Source organism: Vigna unguiculata, chromosome 6, assembly GCF_037176805.1.
Source record: "Vigna unguiculata cultivar grain cowpea cultivar isolate G323 ecotype 2 chromosome 6, ASM3717680v1, whole genome shotgun sequence".
In the NCBI taxonomy this organism is placed as follows: Eukaryota; Viridiplantae; Streptophyta; class Magnoliopsida; order Fabales; family Fabaceae; genus Vigna; species Vigna unguiculata.
In genome coordinates, this window is record NC_140797.1 from 33,651,100 (window position 1) to 33,672,729 (window position 21,630).

General features: G+C 31.4%; 2 protein-coding genes across 3 annotated transcripts; both read left to right on the forward strand.

Annotated features, from left to right (window-relative positions):
* Window positions 1–10,469: 10,469 nt before the first annotated feature.
* On the forward strand, window positions 10,470–13,791 carry LOC114188887 (disease resistance protein RPM1-like). Of its 2 annotated transcripts, none has more exons than XM_028077552.2 (2): window positions 10,470–13,331; window positions 13,648–13,791. In XM_028077552.2, the coding sequence occupies exons 1-2, from the start codon at window positions 10,570–10,572 to the stop codon at window positions 13,658–13,660; spliced, it is 2,775 nt and encodes a 924-aa protein (XP_027933353.2). In that variant the 5' UTR covers window positions 10,470–10,569; the 3' UTR covers window positions 13,661–13,791. The 2 variants fall into 2 exon arrangements, with proteins under 2 accessions (XP_027933353.2, XP_027933351.2); XM_028077550.2 differs by having other exon boundaries at window positions 10,472–13,331; window positions 13,638–13,791.
* Window positions 13,688–17,192, forward strand: LOC114188488 (disease resistance protein RPM1-like). The gene is made up of 2 exons (XM_028077060.2): window positions 13,688–13,791; window positions 16,103–17,192. Exons 1-2 carry the CDS (start codon window positions 13,688–13,690, stop codon window positions 17,190–17,192), a joined length of 1,194 nt encoding a protein of 397 aa, XP_027932861.2.
* The last annotated feature ends 4,438 nt before the right edge of the window (window positions 17,193–21,630 follow it).

Here is a 21,630-nt window from a genome sequence, read left to right on the forward strand (position 1 = left end):
TTTATCAAAATTGTATTGTTCAGATTGCTTGTGCAAACATCACATGTTTGTTTGGTTTAAAAAAGGCATAGAAAAATGAAATATATTATAATAAACTGCGCATTGTTTGGGTAGATACAATTGTTGGCTATAAATAATGTTGAAGCACACGAAGTTTTTACAGTTGCCACTACCACCACAAAGCAAGAGAGAAAGCTAAACTAAAATGGCAGAAACTGCAGTGTCTTTTGCTTGTCAGCGTGTGCTTCAAAAGTTTTTGGAAGCTATAAAGATGGTGAGAGATCTCCAAACAGAAGTCGCTGAAGTTACAGACGAACTAGAAAGCTTTAAAAAATTTATCCATGATGCAGATAAAGTGGCTGAAGCCGAAGAAGATAACAGTAGGCGCGACAGAATAAGAAAAAGGATGATGAGGCTGAGAGAAGCAAATTTTCGCATGGAAGATGTCGTGGATGGCTATGTCCTATGTGACGAAAATAACCATAGTGTATTTTTAATTCTACGTAAAAAAACGAAGCTGACAAATGAATAATTCAAAGAATTTAATAAAAATAGATGAATTATGACAAATAATAATAATAACAATAATAAAATTAAAATATGATATAAAAAATAAATAAATAATTGAACAATGATAATATCTATAATAAACTAAATAAAAAAATATTGAAAAAAAATACTTCCTTTAAATATTTTTAAAAAGATATTTTCTATTTAAATAAAAATTTAAAAAATAATTTCAATAACATAAACATATATTACTTTTTTTCTTTTAAATATATCAAAGTAACTAACGATTTGATTTTAATATTTTTCTACTAGTATTACCAAATTTGAAATTTAAAATATATAATAATAAAGTGTCCAAGTGTGAGTCAAAGTCCCACATTGGATAGAAAAGACAAAGTTAAACACTATATAAAAAAAGAAAAAGACCCATAACAACATTGCCTTAAGGTTTTGGTGTAAAAGTGGTGTCAAATGTCTTATATGTGTAAGACTAATGTCATATCAGCATATGGAACCACAAAATAATTAAGCTTTTTAATGTACCATTTTAATGTCTGTAAGCAATATTCACATATATCTAACCTATCATATATTTTTAACCTATCGTTGAAGAGTTGGTATTCAATATAGTAAACAATCTAGTGACCAAATTTAGTGACAAAAAATAATTAGTTACTACAGTGACCAATTTAAATACTAATTTATAAACTAAAAATTGTTGGTAATTAAACTAGTTTCAAAAATTTATAATTGGGTTCTAAATTGGTAACTAAAATAGTTTCTATCATGAATTAGTTTATAAATTAGTCACTAACATTATAGCTACCTATATTTAATGTCGGAATCACTAATGATTAGGGATGTCAACGGGGCAGGTAGGGTACGGGTAGTAGCTCCCCCATACCCTACTCGTTGGATAAATATTCGCCTCGTACCCGTACCTATATCCGTCGGGTATCTATTATGCGGGTACCCATCTATTTTTTTCATATCCGCGGATATCCATGGGTATCCGCGAATATTTACAAAATTATTTAAAAAAATAAATATTTAATCATAAATTCAAGTAAAATAAAATAAAATACATCACTGTCATAAAATTTAAATAAAGTTTAAACAAACTCAAGTTTATACAAGTCCAAATAATTATAAAAATAAATATAAAATAACATTCAACACAATGAAAATTCTTTAATTAGTGTTTTGATCAACAAGTCCACTTTCTCCGATTGATTCCTAAAAAATAATCAAATAATAAACCCCAACTGTCACGTGCCAGGTATTCTTATTTTGATTTCATCATTTGACAACAAGCATACCATAAACGTCATTGTCTATAGGGTTTGATGTATATGCCCAATTTCAAAGAAGAGTAAGAGAAGAATGTGAAGGGGTGTACTTGGAAGAAAACAACGTACCAATACTTGAAGCTCGAAGAATAAAGACATATGAAGATAAAATGTGCAGCTTAGAAAATATTAGATCATAATGTTTTATACTAATATATATATATATATATATATATATATATATATATATAAGGGTATTTTTGTGAATTAAAGTTTAGCGGGTACAAGTATCCACGGGTACGGATACTATGATACTCGTACCCGTCCCGTTAACATGCGAGTATCAAAAATACTCGTACCCACGGGTAGCGGGTATCCATTTTTAATATCTGTATTCTACCCATTGCGGGTTTTATTCGTGGATACCCGCGGGTATGGATATTTTTGACATCCCTACTAGTGACATTTGGATAGCCTCTATTGCTCTGCAGAGCCATTGTCAATGAGTTTCACTATACCACTCACAAAGTTAATCCCTTTTGCGTCTGAGGCCATTATCACGCCTTCAGACTAAGATCTCATGCTACTCTCACCACATAATACATTCTACTTACATGAGTGTGAATGGTTATTAGAGTATCAAGATTAGAGATGTCAAAAAAATTCGTACCCGTGGGTATCCGCGGATAAAACCCGCAGCGGATAGAAAACGGATATTAAAAATGGATACCCATTATCTGCGGGTATGGATATTTTTGATACCCGCATGTTAACAGAGCGAATATAGGTATCATAGTATCCGTACCCGTGGATACCCGTACTCGCTAAACTTACACCCCTTGAAATTCTTCTCTTTCCTTTCTTTGAAATTGGACATATACATCAAACCTTATATAGACAATGACGTTTATGGTATGTTTGTTGTCAAATGATGGAATCAAAATAAGAATACTTGGCATGTGACAATTGAGATTTATTATTTGTTTATTTTTTAGGAATCAATTGAAGAAAGTGAGTTTGTTGATCAAAGCACTAATTAAAGAATTTTCATTGTATTGAACGTCATTTTATATTTACTTTTACAATTATTTGGACTTGTATTAACTTGAGTTTATTTGAACTTTATTTAAAATTTATAATAGTGATGTATTTTATTTGAATTTATGATTAAATATTTATTTTTTAAATAATTTTGCAAATACCGGCGGGTACATGTGGATATGAAAAAAATATGCGGATACCCGCATAACGGATACCCGACAGATATGGGTACGGATACGAGACAAATATTTATCCAGCGGGTAGGGTACGAGGGAGCTACTACTGGTACCATACCTACTCCATTGACATTCCTAATCAAGATATCTCCTTACTTGAATCCTTACCTCAATGCAACACTAAAGGAACACCGCCAAACACATACTTTCCTTCATAAACATGCTTCCACTTCAAGATCCTAATACCAAACAATCACCCATATGTATTCATCCATACTGAGTGATATTATGTTCATGATGAACTACAACCAACATATATTTTCATACTTCATCACTATCAATGTCGATATATAAATATACATACATCATGTCTTTGTTTCACCAAGTTTATAATCCATATTACCCCTGCAATAAATACATTCATCATAAATTCTCGTACCACTTTCTCATATACATGGTACAACAACTTAACAACATATGTATGAACTATTAAGGATTTTAGAAAAAACACTACAACTTCAACAAAAACACAAAAGAATAAGTCTTGCATACAAAGGTCTCATTCAACATCTACCATGGTACCAATCATCAAAACAACTCAAACAACAAAATAAATAGAGAAAAATTAACTCAATGGGATGCCACAACTCATAATATATAGTTCACAATTTTCACCAATAAAAAAAATCACAAAATCAACATGCACGCAACTAAAGTTCCAGAAAATCAATCATGAAATTTGTAAGAACTTTTAGCTTCTCTCACATTCGAAGACAACCTAAAACTTTAAGAATTCCCAAACAGGAGCGGCTCAAGAGATTGAGAGGCCTAAAACAAATTTAAAAAACGAGACATTTTATTTAAAAGTTATTTCAAACTTTTTATAATTTCAAAATTATTTATTAAATTGTCATAATTAATTCATATAACATTTTTTTCAATAGATAATGGGCTAATTTGTTTTATCTTTCTTTAGAGATTTATGATTTTAAGTAAGTTTTTATAATCTTTAGTTTTGAGAAATTTCTTTCGGTTCAATAAAATGACACTAGAATTGTTAACATTATTCTATAAGCTATATATGTATTTGGAAAAGAATTTATGTTTTTTATATAATTAAGAATGTCAATTGATTTATTATTTTCTAAATTATCATGTTCATTCAAAGAGCACCGATGTGTAATTTCTAATTTAATTTTTGTATCTATTTTTATAAACTTTTTCATAACTTCTTTTTGTTATGCAATTAAAGTGTCACTCTTCTCGTCTTTTGGATTTTTGAATAGCCTAATCCAAATTTTATAGTTGACATACCTACATATTTTTATATGAAATAAATAATTATAATGTATAAAGCACTACTAAGGATAAATATATAAAATGAATGAATTAAAAAATTAAAACATCCAGGTTCTGATTGTTAAGAAAGTAATCTCGATGACTTGTAGTATCTTGAATTCTGAAGTCTCTTTCTCTTTCTCAAGTCAACTTTTTCACAAACTTGCAAAATTTATTTATTAATCATTAATAAAAATAATTTAAAAATTATTGTTCTTCTCAACTTAATAGTAAGTCATTTTTTCCCTAAATGTGAATTATTTTTCGACATAAAACCCAAATTTGAGTTATACTTTAATTAATCTATTATCCGCCCAAAGACTAAATCATAATCTAACTAATAGTTTTGTAAAAAAATTTTAGTTCCTCGATATGCAAAAGGAAATTTGGAAACCCGTAAAAGTATTGAAAAATAAAACTGGACAAAAGAAATACATTTCTGATTCTAATACAAATTCAAATAAAATCAAAATAATAACAACACAATTAAAAAAAAAAAACATACTAACTAGAAATGAGGATGGACAAATTGGGTACACATGGAGCCACATGAGATTCAAGGAATAATATTTGAAATAACCCTAAAAAAATACTCTTAGAAGAGAAGAAAGAGAGACAAAAGAAGTCACAGATGTAAAAGAAGAAAATAGGATCCAGATTGATTATAAAATAATAAAGATAACTAGTTATTCCTTTTTCGTAAACAAAATTATAATTTACTAAAAAAAGATTTTAACTCATTAATTAAAATTTTTAATACTAATAAAAATTAAGAGAAACTAGTAATAATTTAATTAAATTTTATTCTCAAATGTAAACTTATAATTAATTTAAAGAGTTATATTAGTTATAAAAATTTGTTGAGACCTTCTTTAGTTAGTACTAAAAAGTGTTTTTGAGACATTTTTTCTTAAACATAATTTTATAATCAATTTAATAGAAAAATATTAGTAGTAAAAAACAATTTGAGACCTTCTTTTTCTGGAAACCTAAAATGATTGCTTTACTTACTTTACTTTTGAGCCGGCTATGCTCCCAAGTTGTCTTCCAACTTGCGAAAACTCTACCTCAACCTAAGGACAACGTGAAGATGGTTGGACCGAACCAAACATACCACAAATTGGCAAAGAGTAAAATACAATACTTTTGGAGCACATACAACTCAAAAAATGTTGCATGCAAAACAAAAAAGAGAATATTGGACATCGAAGGTAGCCAAATTTTGACTTATCTGAATGGAGAATCTGTTTGGTTTGACTTGAGGAATTTGTCACGGTTAATGCAACGATGTCAAAAAAGATGAGATTTAGATGAATTCTCAAACAAAGAAGATCGAGGTTTTCTTTATGGAGAGAAGCTGTTAGAGAGAAGTAGGAATTCTCCGTTTATGTTTTTCTAAGAACTGACTTGAATTTTAAAATAAGACAAAGTTTGAATTTAAAATTCTAAATATTAAAAAAAACTGTAAAAAAATAAGACTTTTAATTCTGTAACACCCCAGATGGATATTACTAGATAAAACTGATTTTTCACAAAATATACTTTAAGAAAATTAGACATTTCGATAAATTCCCAAGCGCCGGAAATTTCAAACTTGACTCGCTATAATCCATTCGTACTGTCTCATCTTTATTACAAGTTCATAATGGATAAAACATCATAATGTCTATTACAAAAGATAGGAAAGCATAGCATAAAGAAAATCCCCCATCGGTAGCCCCGCTCTGTTGCTAAGCATCAGCATGATCACCTGAATTCACATCTGCTCCCAACAAGTCACGTGATCATCGCCAAATATAAACACACAAACAAGCAAGGGTGAGCTGAGAAAGAAAAATTATACAAATAATATGATAATAAGAATTGACCCTCACCCAATCTAACTTAGTCAATTTTAGTTTATTGACCTTTTTATAACATTATACCCTAATCTCATAACCTATATGAGAAAGATCCATTCACAACCTTGGTTCTAGGGATTATCATGCTCCCACGAACCTACCCGTTCGTGGTCCAATTCTACGGACCTCCCCGCCCGTAGTCCAACTCTACGAACCTGCCCGCTCGTAGTCCAACATGCGGTGAACACCTACTATGAACCTCCCCGCTCATAGTAGCCTCAAGTGTGAGCACGGAACATACGAACCTCCCCGCTCGTATCCCCACACAAGAGTACAACAGATACGGACCTCCCCGCCCGCATCAATCACGCATCTCAAATCTTCGTTACGAACCTCCCCGCTCGTAACTAATCCAGCATATCCCTGACCAAGCCATCAAACCCATCCCTGCAAATCCATCTGCAATGGATCCCTGCCCTTACACTATCGCTTGTCGCTATATAAGCACCGCCAAGCACCAAACACTTCCAAACCCACTGGTTTGTGACTACCACACGCATCTTATTTTAAGATAAAGTATATTCACTTATCCAATTACGTGAATCTCACTTCTTATCAAAAGGTAACACTCTTGGCTACCAATTATATTACTTTACTTTTCTCATATATACATATATTAATATGTTAATTATTCTATTGTCAAAACATCACAAGAAAATAACAACCTAAGTACCCAACTACATGTGGCAAATAATTAATAGAACATGCCTTCGTAACTTTTCTTATGCCACCACATAACAAATTTACTAAACAGTAATCTTAAACATCAAAACCACACTTTCATATTAATCACCTTAATTGTATATTTAGGAGACAAAAATATAACGTTAAATATATTTTAATACAATTTATATCCCTTTGTAATAAATTTTTGGATACTTAACTTTTACCCTCGTACACAATATCACTACCTTCCAATTTTAATCACTTCATAACCTAAAGATAACCCAATTGTAATTATAGAATTAACAATCAACTCTTAAAACCATTCCAAAAAAATTACAAGAAGAGTGGCTGGACTCTAAATCACAAATCACGTAATGTGATTTGTCCCAAAACAAAAAAACACTACTTCTAAAAGGGAATGGGACCCGCGGCTAAATAAATAATTCTCCAATAAGGAGTGGGACCCATTGCTAAAGAAACCATACTATGCACCTAGTAAAAACCACACACTAAATGACCAAAAGCTTAAAGTAAGCAAAAGAATTGCTACGTGGGCCCCATAGTTATGCCTTCAATTAAATAACCTAAGAAATGTATCAATTCAAAGGCAAAGACCAATTCTTCACCACCAACCACTGCAGCTACTTGAATGAGGAAAGAAAAAGCAAAGTTTTATCTCTTGGACCCACATGGAATATTTTATGAATTTTTCTAATGGAAAGAGAAAAAAATCTACACGGTCCCACCCTAAGACAACATCCCATCAATTCCGTTTTCTTATTTTGAGAATTCAAAATTTTGAATGAAAGTCCAAATTAAAAGAACTCTGTACCATACACAACAGTTTCACTTAAACGTAAACCACCAAAAAATTATAAAAACGAAATTAATTTAAATTTAAAATTTAATAGCCATTACTACACCTAAACTGCTAACTTTTTGATTTCCAGAGAATTTCTACAATTTTTAGATCATTTAACCATTTGACAAAATATAATATTCACCTCTAGTCAAAATTCGAACCCCTATCCTTCCTACCCATCAAACACATGTACACCAACAAACTATCACATGATTCCTGTTAATTCACACATTCGTATGAACCTAAATCATGCTTTCACGTTCACGATATAATTACAAAATAAAACAGAATTAAATAAATCTACTAATGACATACTCAAGACTTGAACCCAAGTCCCCTCAACATAATCAAGAGCTCTAAACCACTTAGGTTAACATTATTTTTTGCCTAGGATTTATCAAAAAACTCTCTTATGGTAGTCTCAACCCCTCATTTCTTATACTCTATTGATTATTAATTTTTATGAATTTCCTGGATCTCACAAATTCCCTTAAATAAATTTCACATATTTGTAACTTAGGAGTTTATTTTTGGATGGGTGATACGAACAAAATCCGGAAGATAATTTGTTATAACACGTAATAATATTTAATAATTATACAATAATATATAATACTAATACAATAATAATAAAAATTAAATAATGATATAAAAAATTATAAATAATTAATAATGACATTGTTAATCATTAGAAATAAATAATTGAGTTTAGAATTTAAAATTATAAAATACTTTAAAAATGTGATAATAAAATATGCATTTGAAATTTAAAATAAAAAAATTGTAAACTGAAGTATGATAATAAGTAATAATATTTAATAATAATACGATAACATAATATGACTAAAATAATAATAATAAAATTTAAAATATTATATAAAGTAATAAATAAATAATAAAGTATCAAAAATAATATTTTATTTAAAATTAAGTAATGTCTTTTAATCTGAAATTTGTTAAGTTAATGTATGATATTTTGAATCATACCTTTCATTATTTAAAATATGATATCTTGATTTTTCTTATAATTGCTATGGAAAATAAAATTTAGTAGTCTTAAAAGTAATACGGGTCAAACTACTAGTATACATACTCATTAAGTATGTATGTACCACTCATTTGGTTATCAATTTGTTACACATCAAGAGATTCCATTTAAATATTTTGAATTAATATGTCATTTTAAATTTTATGATTAATATCATAACAAAATATCACAAAGAACTATTTATTTTTGTACAATTTCTACCATGTTACCCGAAATTCACTACTAGAAATTCTCATATTACATGGGAATTTACTTGCAAATTTGTTAAAAAATTTTGCAAGAAAAGACTTTTTTTCTGTCATTTTCTCTAAGAATTCTAATTGGCAGGTAATTTCTTCATAAATAATCATTTCCTACAAAATTATAAAATTTGCAAGTATATCCTATAAAATTTATTGCAAAAAGTGTTTTATACAACATATTTTGCAAGAAAATTGATAGCAATTTCCTGCAAATTTTATTTTCACAAAAAAATTTGTAATTATTTCCTACGAAAAATTTTTCAAAACAAAATTGGCAGGAAATATAATTTTTTTAGTAGTGATTGGCCACATGACATCATTGTCTTTTTTCCATATTCATATCTGTGTTGCTTATAATGCAGAAAACAATTGGTGTGCATATTCATATCTCCCAACAAATGAATACCTAGCTACATTTTTCTTCTTCTTGCAATAGTCTAATTCTCAAATACATACAAAAAGGACTAATAAAGGCAGTTGCAGAAGAGATGAGCCCGCGAAATGCATAAATAATTGGATTATAATAATATGCTCTCTTTACCTCTTCCAATCGGGTTATCCTATGCTTTCTTACAGTAGCAGACCAACAACCTACTCAAACATTTTCTATGACGCATTACAAAAAAAAAAAAGCGTATTATCTTTTGACTTTATTTTTTTAACTTTCATCCTTTATTTTTCGACTAAAGTAATTTAGTGTAAACCATTAATTCTTTTTAAAAGAAAATTGTATATTAATTAATGATTCATGCTAAACTACGATTAAAGAAGAAAGAATGGAAGTAAAAAAAAAATGAGAGTCAGTAATCTCATTTTCCATTATCTTTTAGCATATAGACATTTATTATTACTAGTTGCAAGTTCTGTGCATACTGTCAAGGGACAAATATGGTTTACTGAATTATGAGGCTTAAAAGTAATAGAACCAAACGAATAAACAAATGATTATTTCCGTAATGAAAGACAGAAGCTTTGAAAAGCATACAAGATTTTCTATAAACTTTTATTAGTTGGTACAACCAAAAAATATAGTTAACGTTATTTAATCTCATCATCATAGCTGGATTATAATATCACTACTTCCTATACTTACTACGACAAATAGAAGATGAAAGAAAAAAAACTCACAACTTGCTCGAAAATCATTTAAGAAAGACATGGAAAACCTCATCGTTTTAGTCTCCGTATATTAAATGCACGAAATATGTGTGAAAAGTAACATTTAAAAACAAAATTTGATATCGATATGATATAGATAAAAAGTATGTATTACGGACAAAATATAAACCGAGTCAACTTAATCATGTTTATTTATTTTGTATATAATTTTAATTATTTATTGTAATTATATGGTTAAGATATTAATTCTGCAAACATCACATGCATGCTTGATTTTAGAAAGGCAATACAGAAAAATGATATATAGTGTTTGAAGAAAATAAAGTTTTACCGTTGTCACTACCACGAAGCAAGAGAGAAGAGAGAGCTAGACAAAAATGGCAGAAACTGCAGTGTCTTTTGCGAGTCAGCATTTGCTTCCAAAATTTTTAGAAGCTGTAAAGATGGTGAGAGATCTCCCAAAAGAAGTTGCAGAAGTTACAGATGAACTAGAGAGCTTTCAGGAATTCATCCATGAAGCAAACAAAGTGGCGGAAGCTGAAGAAGATAACAGTAAGCTCAACAGAATAAGAAAAAGGTTGATGAGGCTGAGAGAAGCATCTTTTCGCATGGAAGATGTCATCGATGACTATTTGATATGTGACGAAAAGCAATCTGAGGAAGATCCTCGATGTGCAGCTTTACTCTGTGAGGCTGTTGAGTTCATCAAAAGTCAAATCCACCGCCTTCAAATAGCGTATCAGATTCAGGATGTTAAGTCACTTGTTCGTGCAGAAAGAGATGGCTTCAAAAACCATTTTCCCATTGAACCAAGATCAGACAGTTCTAGAGGAAAGGAAAATTTCACATGGCATAAATTTCGAATGGATCCTCTCTTTATTAAGGAACATGAGGTTGTTGGCCTTGAAGGCCCTACACAAACACTGAAAAAGTGGTTGACAGAGGGAAGGGAAGAACGCACTGTGATCTCTATTGTAGGAATGGCTGGATTGGGAAAAACTACTCTTTCTAAGCAAGTCTTTGACAAGGTCCATAAACACTTTGAGTGCCATGTATTGATCACAGTGTCTCGACCGTATGCTGTTGAAGAGTTGCTGAGGACTATGATGAACGAGCTTTGCAAAGAAATAAAGGAGGATCCTCCTCGAGATGTTTCAACTATGAATCAATTGTCATTGATAAAAGAAGTCAGAAACCGTTTGTGCAATAAGAGGTATGTTGTCTTGTTTGATGATGTTTGGAATGAAACATTTTGGAATGACATTGAATTGGCTATGATTGATGATAAAAATGGAAGTAGGATATTAATCACTACCCGGGAAGAGAAGGTTGCGGAGTTCTGTAAAAATTGTTTACTTTATAGGCTGCAAACTTTAAGTAAAGAAAAGTCACTGGAGTTGTTATATAAAAAGGCATTTGGGAATGGCTTTCATGGACGTTGTCTAGAAGATTATGAAGAAGCAGGTCTGGGCATTGTTAGGAAGTGTGGATATTTACCTCTAGCAATTGTAGCTATTGGTAGTCTTTTATATAGAAAATGTAAAAGTCCATCTGATTGGGCCCTGTTTAGTCAAAATCTAAGTTTAGAGTTGGAGAGCAATTTCGAGTTAGACAGTGTTAAAAAAATTTTAAGTTTGAGTTACGATGATTTACCACAGAATCTGAGGTCATGTTTGTTGTATTTCGGAATGTATCCTGAAGATTATGAAGTTAAATGTGGTAGATTAATTCAGCAGTGGATAGCTGAAGGGTTTGTGAAACACGAACTCGAAAGAAATTTAGAAGAAGTTGCAGAACAACAATTAATGGAGTTGATCAGTAGAAGCTTGGTACTAGTAGCATCATTTACCATAGATGGGAAAGTGAAAGCATGTCGTGTTCATGACTCAATGCATGAAATGATCCGTGGAAAAATTAAGAACACAGGGTTTTGTGAGTATATTGATGGACATAATCATTTGGATTCAAGCGGTATCACTCGACGCTTAACAGTGGCAACAAGCTCCAATGATTTAAGTGGATCTATGGAAGAATCAGAACATGTTCGGTCAATTCTAATTTTCGCGAATGAAACTGAAGACTTCACCAGCCGCTTGCTTGGTAAATACATACGGTTGAAGGTGCTCGATTTTGAATCTGCTCCATTGTATGAGGTTCCTGAAAATTTGGGGAGTCTAATTCACTTAAAGTATCTAAGCTTCCGGAGTACATTCATAAGAAGCCTTCCAAAATCCATTGGTAGGCTGCAGAACTTGGAGACATTAGATGTACGAACAAAAGGGGAAGTTCAGGTACCAAAGGAGATTACCAAGCTTAGAAAGCTGCGTCATCTTTTGAGTAGATCAATATCTTCCACTTCATTGAAGGACAGTCTTGGAAGCATGACGTCCCTGGAAAAGATGTATAAATTGGCAATAGATGAAGATGGAGTGGTGATTAGAGAGCTTGGAAAGCTAAATCAATTAAGGGATCTGAGGCTTGATGATGTTAGGGGAGATCATGTTGACACTCTTTGTTCCTCAATAAACGAGATGCCACTCTTGGAGCGATTAGATATCTACGTACAATATGGAGCGGTAATTGACTTGCATATTACGTTATCCTTGTGCAAACTAAGGAAGCTTCACCTGTTTGGCAGTTTAAAAGAATTCCCAAATTGGATTTCGCGACTTCAAAGTCTTGTGAAATTGTCTTTAAATCAATCCAGGTTAACTAACATTCCATTGAAATCCCTGGGAAATATGCCAAATTTGTTGTTCCTCTGTTTTGATGCATATTCTTACGAAGGAGAAACTTTGCATTTTCAAGGATTTCAGAAACTAAAGGAACTACGGCTCAAAAGTTTACCGCAATTGAGCTCCATCTTTATTGATAGCGGAGCACTGCAGTCTTTGGAAAAGCTTCTGATAATGAATATTCGACAACTGAAGGCAGTGCCCTCTGGCATTCAACACTTAGAGAAACTCCAAGTTCTCGAAATCTTTCATATGCCGATTGAATTTCTGCAGAGTATCAACCCCAATGGAGGAGAAGAGCATTGGATGATCCAACATGTGCCCCATGTAAGTTTTGTCGCAAAAAATAGTGCTATGCTATTTGCTGAGATAGCTGCTGGAATTTTTTCTTCGACTTTATACAGGTATGCTCGGTATCTTATTTATTAGTTTTATAGTTCGATATAGAAAAACTTTATTTCCTAATCTCAGTACTTAAGAACTATTTTAATTTCAGTACATATCAGTTCTATGCCTTTTTATATAATAATTTTCATCAGACTACTAAACAGAAATCTATATAATTATCAAGAATAGAAGTTAACATGTTTGTAACTGTAGGCACTAAACCTGTGACATAATCACGTCCTCACATTTCCCATCTTTGAAAAATTATTCTATTTGTTCCATACATAAAAATGACACTTAATTTTATATTCTATTTTTTGAAGAGGAGTGCAGACGTAATGACTAAAGCTACTGAAGGACCCAAAACAAGTTTATGCAGCAAGGGATAGGATTTGGACACGTGGAAAATGATCGTGAAGCTGTTAGCAGGAGAAGCTCGCGCGTGAAATTGACTAATTCTAGTATCAACTCTATTTGGTACGTATGTCCACTCGAGAAACCCAACATTATTGATAGTAAACATCTAAATTTTTAGTTTTTTATTGTTTTTAGATCACTAAGGGTTAACATATATGGCTTTTCAATCACTAGGATGAATCTATGTGGAATTTTCTGAAGTGAAAAATATGTTATGAAGTCCTGAACGGTGTTTTTTTCCACTTTTTAATCTTTCTATGGATTGATTCTTTGTCTTTATTCTTTTCAACAGAAAAAAGCAACTGCATTCTGATTATGCAGCTTGAAGCGGATAATAAAGCGCAAATGTCTGGCTAAAGTTTCAACAAAGAGTTCTGCGGAAGAAACTCTGGAACCTCATATCCATTTCCCTCTAAATTGATCTTGCTATGAAATTCTGCATGAAATTGTTCCTCCCAGAGCAAAGCCATTTAAGAGAGGCATAATTTGAGATATTTGTATCCCAAGACGTGGGATTGAAGTTGAAACCGTTACTAATGCATTTATAGATTGAGATGGGGATATTCATGGTTTGCTTCGCCGCTGGGTTTCTGTTTCACCTCGAATTTAGTAAATGGCTGATTTTTCAGAATGGCTTGGAAACCAAATCTCAAACACTTTGTTGGACATGGTGTTCCTTTATTGGCAAGTGTACTAAGTAGAATGATTAATTCAGTATCTTTCCTTTGGAACTTAGGTAGTAGTCGTCAAAAGTTCAAACATTGGATCTAATCTTATACGCTTTTAAAATTGGATCTATATTCAATGGGTTAAGACATTAGGTTGAACTTCAAGAGTTTAGCCCTAATTAAACCTGATCAAAAATATGTGTAATACTTAATGAAACATATAATATAATAATGGGATGAATCAATTTTGATATTGTCATTCTTCTACTTTATCCAATTTTGTTGGAAACAGAATCTATGACAAAACATATACAGAAGAACTAACGAACCAGGACAGTTTGCAATTGAAAGATAAAAGATGGAAAAAATTAAAACAAAATTAACAATTTTTTTTTTCATTTGTCATTCTCACCACATTATTTCTTTTGAATAAAAGGTTTTACACTTTGTTAATAGGGTAAAAGAATCTCTAGACACATTGTCACATAGCTAGGAATGATGGAATGGTGAGAATAAAAAAACTGATATGCAAAATATAGATGTGTTAGAAGGTAAATTGTTACTACCGAGTCGAGATCTGTACTCATAGGGACACAAATCTTTTATCCGAGACATGATGTATTAAGTAGCTCTAGAGTTCATTTTTCTTCCTATCCTTCATATTATAAGCCTTCTTCACTATTCATGTCGAGATTTTTTCTTCCGACAAGAGTGGTGTGACCTCAAAGATACTTTAATGCTCAACTTAGTTACCAATGATAATAACCATATTGTAATAAATTGAAATCACTGACTTCGTAAACAATATTATTTATATTTATATTACTTGGATGTGCTCTGCTTGTTGGGCCTGGCTTAGAGATCTGAGATGATTTAATGAATACTACAAGAAAATTAAATAGCACCCAAATTTAGAGATAAAATAATAATTAGGCAGTCATTTAATTAAGTCAGACACCATCTTATAAACAAAAAATTATTAGTATGTAAAAATATCTCCATTTTTAATAAAATAATTATAGTTCATTTGTGAATTAAAGTCCAAATTAATTTTTAAAATAAACGTTAAAATACCTTTTCGATCCTAATTTTTGTCAAATTTTGTAAAATCATTTATAATTTTGTTTTTGTGCTCAAAATGGTCACAATTTTCCTCAATTTCGTTCAATTTTGGTCTTTTTTTGCTAACACCGTCTAAATCATTAACGCTAATGAACAATGACAGTCACATTTCATTTCATGATTTTTTTTATTTTTTATAATTTTTTTATATATTCTTAAATCCTTTTTAAATTTTTAATTTTTTAAAAATGTTAGTATGTCAACTCAGTGGTGTGTCACGAGTCAGAGTCAATATTTTATATTCAATTTAGTCTCTTTATTTGTTATTTTTGTTGAATCTAGTCCTAATTTTATTTAAAATTGATCAATTTAGTCCCTCTCGAAATTGGGATAAATTTAATTTTTATATTAAAATTATAATGATGTTTTTATTAAAATTCACATTTTTTTATTAAATATTTTTTATAAACTTTTATTAATTGGTACAACAACCACTGGAAAGTATAGTTAACTTGAGAGAGTCAAAGCCTGTCGTGTTCATGACTCAATACATGAATTGCTTCGTGGAAAAATGAAGAATACAGGGTTTTGTCACCATGCTGATGTTGAGCATAACCATTAAAAAGTTCCTATGATTTAAGTGGAACTATTGAAGGATCTCAGTATGTTCGGTCAATTGTTATTTTCACGAAGGAAAACTTATCTGAAGACTTCACCAGGAGCTTGCTTGCAAAATACAAGCGGTTGAAGGTGCTTGATTTTGGATATGCTAGATTAACTGAAGTCCCTGAAAATTTGGGGAGTTTAATCCACTTGAAGTATCTAAGCTTCCGGGGTACATCCATAACCCGTCTTCCGAAATCCATTGGTAAGCTCCAGAACTTGGAGACCTTAGATGTACGAACAGGACTGAAGGTTGAAGTGCCAAAGGAGATTACCAAGCTGAGAAAGCTACGTTATCTTTTGGGTAACCCAATATCCATTGCAGTGAAGGATAGTCTTGGAAGCATTACATCCCTGGAAAAGATGCATGTATTAACGGATCCAGATGGAGTGGTGATTAGACATCTAGCAAAACTAACGAAGTTAAGGGATTTGAGGGTTTCTAATGTTAAGGGAGATTATGCCAACACTCTTTGTTCCTCAATAAACGAGATGCCACTCTTGGAGCGATTACATATTACCTTAAATTATGGTCCTCAAGAAATTGACTTGCACATTAGGTCATCCTTGTCTAAACTAAGGATGCTTCACCTTCGTGGCAATTTAAAAGAGTTCCCAAATTGGATTCTGCCGCTCGAAAATCTTTTGAAATTGTCTTTGGGTCAATCCATGTTAACTAACATTCCTTTGATATCTCTGCGAAATATGCCAAATTTGTTGATCCTCTCTTTTGGCCCCACTTCTTTTGAAGGAGAAACTTTGCATTTTCAAAATGGAGGATTTCAAAAGCTAAAGGAACTAAACCTCGTACATTTGCATCAATTGAGTTCCATCTTTATTGAAAGGGGAGCACTGCAATCTTTGGAAAAGCTTCAGATAATGAATATTCCACAACTGAAGGCAGTACCCTCTGGCATTCAACACTTGAAGAAACTCCAAGTTCTCGACATCTTATATATGCCAACTGAGTTTCTGCAGAGGATTGACCCCAATGGAGGAGAAGATTATTTCATGATCAAACATGTGCCCCATCTACATGTTGCCAGGACAAATAGTGATTTTCTCTGACATTATTGTAGAGATATGCTCCCTATCTTTATTATTGGTTATTTAGTTTGATATTATAAAAACTTCATTCTCCAATTTCAGTACTTTATGTACATATCATCTATATCCTTTTTTGTCAGACTAAACCGAATTAAAATGATACTTGTCGTGAGGACTAAACAAAAATCTTTTAATCATAAAGAATAAAAGTTAATATGTTTGTAACTACAGGAACTAAGGTAGAAATTAAACATGTTATATATCTAATCACGTCCTCACATTTTTTCATTATTGAGAAATTATTCTATTTGTCCCTTACATAAAAATTACACTGAATTTTATGTTCTATTAGTGAAGAATTCATCAACTCAGGAATTTCTGGATAAATACGGACACAGGTGATGTTGCATATTCCTTTATATATGGTGGTCTTTGGACATGCATGGAGAAGTTTGTCTCTGTTATGAATTTTGATATTTTGATGGAAATGTAGTGTTCATGCCATTGTGAAGTGATGTACATGGATGTTGGTAAAAGTGATTGCTGGTGCTGAATTGGTTGGACCCATTTTGTCTGGTTATCTTAAATGTGTTGTGGAGTGTTAAAATTTCAATAAGGGTCGCTTTATATGTTTGTGAATGAGTGATCAGTACACTACAAAATTTTCTGAAATTTTCATGACGACTATGTTAGAAGATTTTTTACACCCTGCAATGTTCATTCTTGGCATTTCCATTGAGGATGTTTCTATTGTGGATTGGTCGTTAGTTTTTCTGAAAATATTGTGTGTGAAGATCGTAAAGATGATGTCCACGAAATTTTTGCGCGAAAATATTAATGCGTGTCATTTAAGTATAAATCTGGTTTAAGTGTTAATGTCCTTTGAAGTTCTGGGTAATGGGTTCACATATATGGTTTTCCATTCACTAGGAATTTTCTGAAGTAAAGAACATGTTAATTCCTAAACGGTGTTTTACCGTATACTTTTAGAATTGGATCTTTCACTCAATAGGATAAGATATTAGATTGAAGTTCAATAGTTTAGTCCTAATTAAACCTGATAAAATCTATATTAATAAAATATAATAATTAAACAATACTTAATAATGGAACATATAATATAATAATTTTTTGAATATATTTTTATATTGTCTAAGGATATCAACGGGATGGGTAGAGTACGGGTAATAGCTCACGTATCTTATTTACTAAATACATATTTGTCCCGTACCCGTACTTATATTAGTGGGGGTATCCGTGTTATGCGGGTACCCACATATTTTTTTAATATCCACGGATATTCACATGTACCCACAAGTATTTAAATAAACAAAAATTTAATATTTAACAACAAATTTTAATTATAAATTCAAATAAAAATATAATGCATAACATTTATAAATTTCAAACAAAGTGCAAATAACTCATTTAAATAGTATTGAATGACAATTTATAATAAATGGAGATTTTTTAAAACCAATTGATAAAAAAATAACTCATTCAAAATCAACATGTTAATATTTTAATCATTTTTTTAATTTTTTTTTAAATTTAAATTAGAGTATAGCGAGTACAGGTAACCACATATATGAATACTATGATACTCGTATCCGTCATGCAGGTATAAAGAATACCCGTACTTGTTACCTGCGGTATCTATTTTTAATATTTATTTTCTATCCGTTATACATTTTATCCACGGATATCCCTAGGTACGATTTTTTTTTTAAATCTCTAAAATTGTCAATGTTGTATTTTTTCAAATTTTGTTGGAAACAAAAGCTATGACAAAATATATACAGAATAACTAAATTTTAGGGTTTAAAAACATACTTTATTTTTTTAATATATGTAGAGATTATCTACTGCAAATCCAACACGATTCACAGTCCTTGCACTATCACAAACCCAACTGCAGATTCACCACATCAACACAACACCGACAATGATCCTTCCATCAAATTTCTCGTTGCAACTTCAACAACCAAGGATGATTCTCTAACAACAAGGAATTAATCTTTTCTGATGTGGAAGATCATACTACACTGCAATCACAGAGCATACTAAGAAAAAATCCTACCAACACCAAGGAATTAATCTTTTCTGATGTCGAAGATCAAACTACACTACAACCACAGAGCACACTGAGAAAAAACCAAACCATAGCTCTGATATCACTGTTGGGAAAAACCCCCGAGAATTACTTTAATAATAGAGAAATAAAATAAACACAAGGAAACACATAAAACCCACACCCATGCCTTTGACCTCGAGTACATCCACACTCTTCAAAGCAATAATTTAACCCAACCCTCACAAAGCTCTTATTACAAGAGTATAAGAAATAAGAAGAGTCATATACAAGCTTGAAGTGTCTTTGACTCGGAACAAGAAACATCATGAATTTAAGTCCATTAGATAGTCACTAACACCCACTTCCTTGGTTGTCCTAGGCGATATAGGACTTTTCAAGACATGTTATTTTCATCAGCCCAACATTTACTAACCTTCTAGCCGAGCTAGATGAGTCTAAGAAAGTCTTAGAACATTGAACAAATCATCTATGGATAAAAATATACATATTTCTATAGAATTTCTTCTTTCTTTCCTATAGTGGTAGATGTTGATCGTTGTCATCGACCTGAGACGGGGAAGCACATAATACGATACATGCACAAGGAAAGATAAAAACACTTTTAAGAAGGAGAACAAAAACTTGAAAATTCAACTTGGAGATGCTACTCGGCCTATTGCTCAATTGCTAAGTAGCTAGTTGTTATGCTAAGACTAGTTGAACATGCAATGAAACATATACAATTACTTTTGTTCTTACATAACTTAATGTATATATTGTAAAGTATATATTGTAAAGTATATATATATATATATATATATATATATATATATATATATATATATATATATATATATATATATATAAAAGAAAGTAGAGATGGACAAAAAAATCCAATTTTCTTGATCTGATCAATTTTTACTTCAATCTAATTCATTTAAAATCCATTTTATTAAAAATTCAATTCATTTAAAATCCATTTTATTAAATCTGGATTTCAATCTAATATATATTTTACATGTTTTATGGATTGGATATCCATTATCTAAATCAATATTTCAAATATGGATAATCTAAAAAATTTCAATCTAAATTTCAATTTAAATTTTTAGGTTGTTTAAGCTAAAGGTCAAGGTGGACTAGTCCAAATTTGGTCATTTACGGTTGAGTTGGCATGGCGCTAATTTGGTCATATTTAGCTCTGTATGAAATTTGGCCGTATTCGACTGAATTTAGTCAAATCGGTCCTAGTGAAAATTTGGCTCAATCGACCCTTCAGCAAATTTGATCGTATTCAGTTGAGTTCACCCTGACCCAAATTTGACCGCATTGGCAGAGTCAGTCCCAGACGAAATTTGGCTATATTCGGTCGAGTCGGTTGTGATCACAATTTGGTTGTGTTCAGCCTATTTGGCTTTGAACGAATTTAGTCGATTCGATCTCGACAAAAATTTAGCTGAATCGGCCCTAGACCAAATTTGGCAATATTCAGTCAACTCAGCCGCAAGCAAAATTTGGTTGTTTCGACTGAGCCAGTCGCGATTGGAATTTCATATTCAGTTGAGTCGACCTATGTTGAAATTCAGTCAAATTGGCCTCGGTTGAAATTTGGCCAAGTAGGCCTTGGCCTAAATTTGGACATATTCGGTCGAGTCAGCTCCGACCAAAATTCGTTTGAATTTGGCTGAGTTGACCCCAACCAAAATTTGACTGAATTCGACCAAGTTGACCTTGACCATAATTCTTTTTAAATATTTGATATTGAAGAAATAACCTTCCTCTTATTGAATATTTGATGAAATTATCTTTCCTTTACCGTGATTTTTTATTATTTTATTAAAATTAATTAATTAACATGGAAATAGTAAGAAAACGAGTACGAATATGAGTACATCTCGTTATCCAGTGTGAATGAGAATGAGACACAAATTTGATATCCATTAAGTTTAAGTACAAAAATAATAATTAATTTTTCTATGAAGATGGATATAGGATAGCGACACTTGTTTGTGTCCCGTCCCCTTGCCATCTATCAACCTATGAAGGTGAGACCTAACCGGTACTTACACAACCACAAAAAATAAATTGAAAAAAAACAAAATAAAGGAAAGGTCTGAAATGTTACAAGAAAAATTATATATAACAACCAATTTCTTCTCCTATTCTATCCTTGTCTATACATTAAGAGACTTTAAACTGGCCACGATTCCGCAAACGTGTAATTAAGGATAAAACTCAACCCAATTAGTTATGTAAATTAAAGACTTAATTAGTCCCTTCATCCACACTTTGGCCGAGAGCATTCAAGTTGTTCCTCACTTAGTTTTAGTTTTGATTTAGGGATTTAAGGTTAAAGGGTCATTTTAACAAAAATATTAGTATAAA

Bases quoted from the DNA above. Each gene is read 5' to 3' on its own strand.
- LOC114188887 (XM_028077550.2), top strand. From the start codon at position 10,570: ATGGCAGAAACTGCAGTGTCTTTTGCGAGTCAGCATTTGCTTCCAAAA.
- LOC114188488 (XM_028077060.2), top strand. From the start codon at position 13,688: ATGCAGCAAGGGATAGGATTTGGACACGTGGAAAATGATCGTGAAGCT. The intron at 13,792-16,102 runs GTACGTATGTCC...CTATGATTTAAG, and splicing joins TCTAGTATCAACTCTATTTG to TGGAACTATTGAAGGATCTC.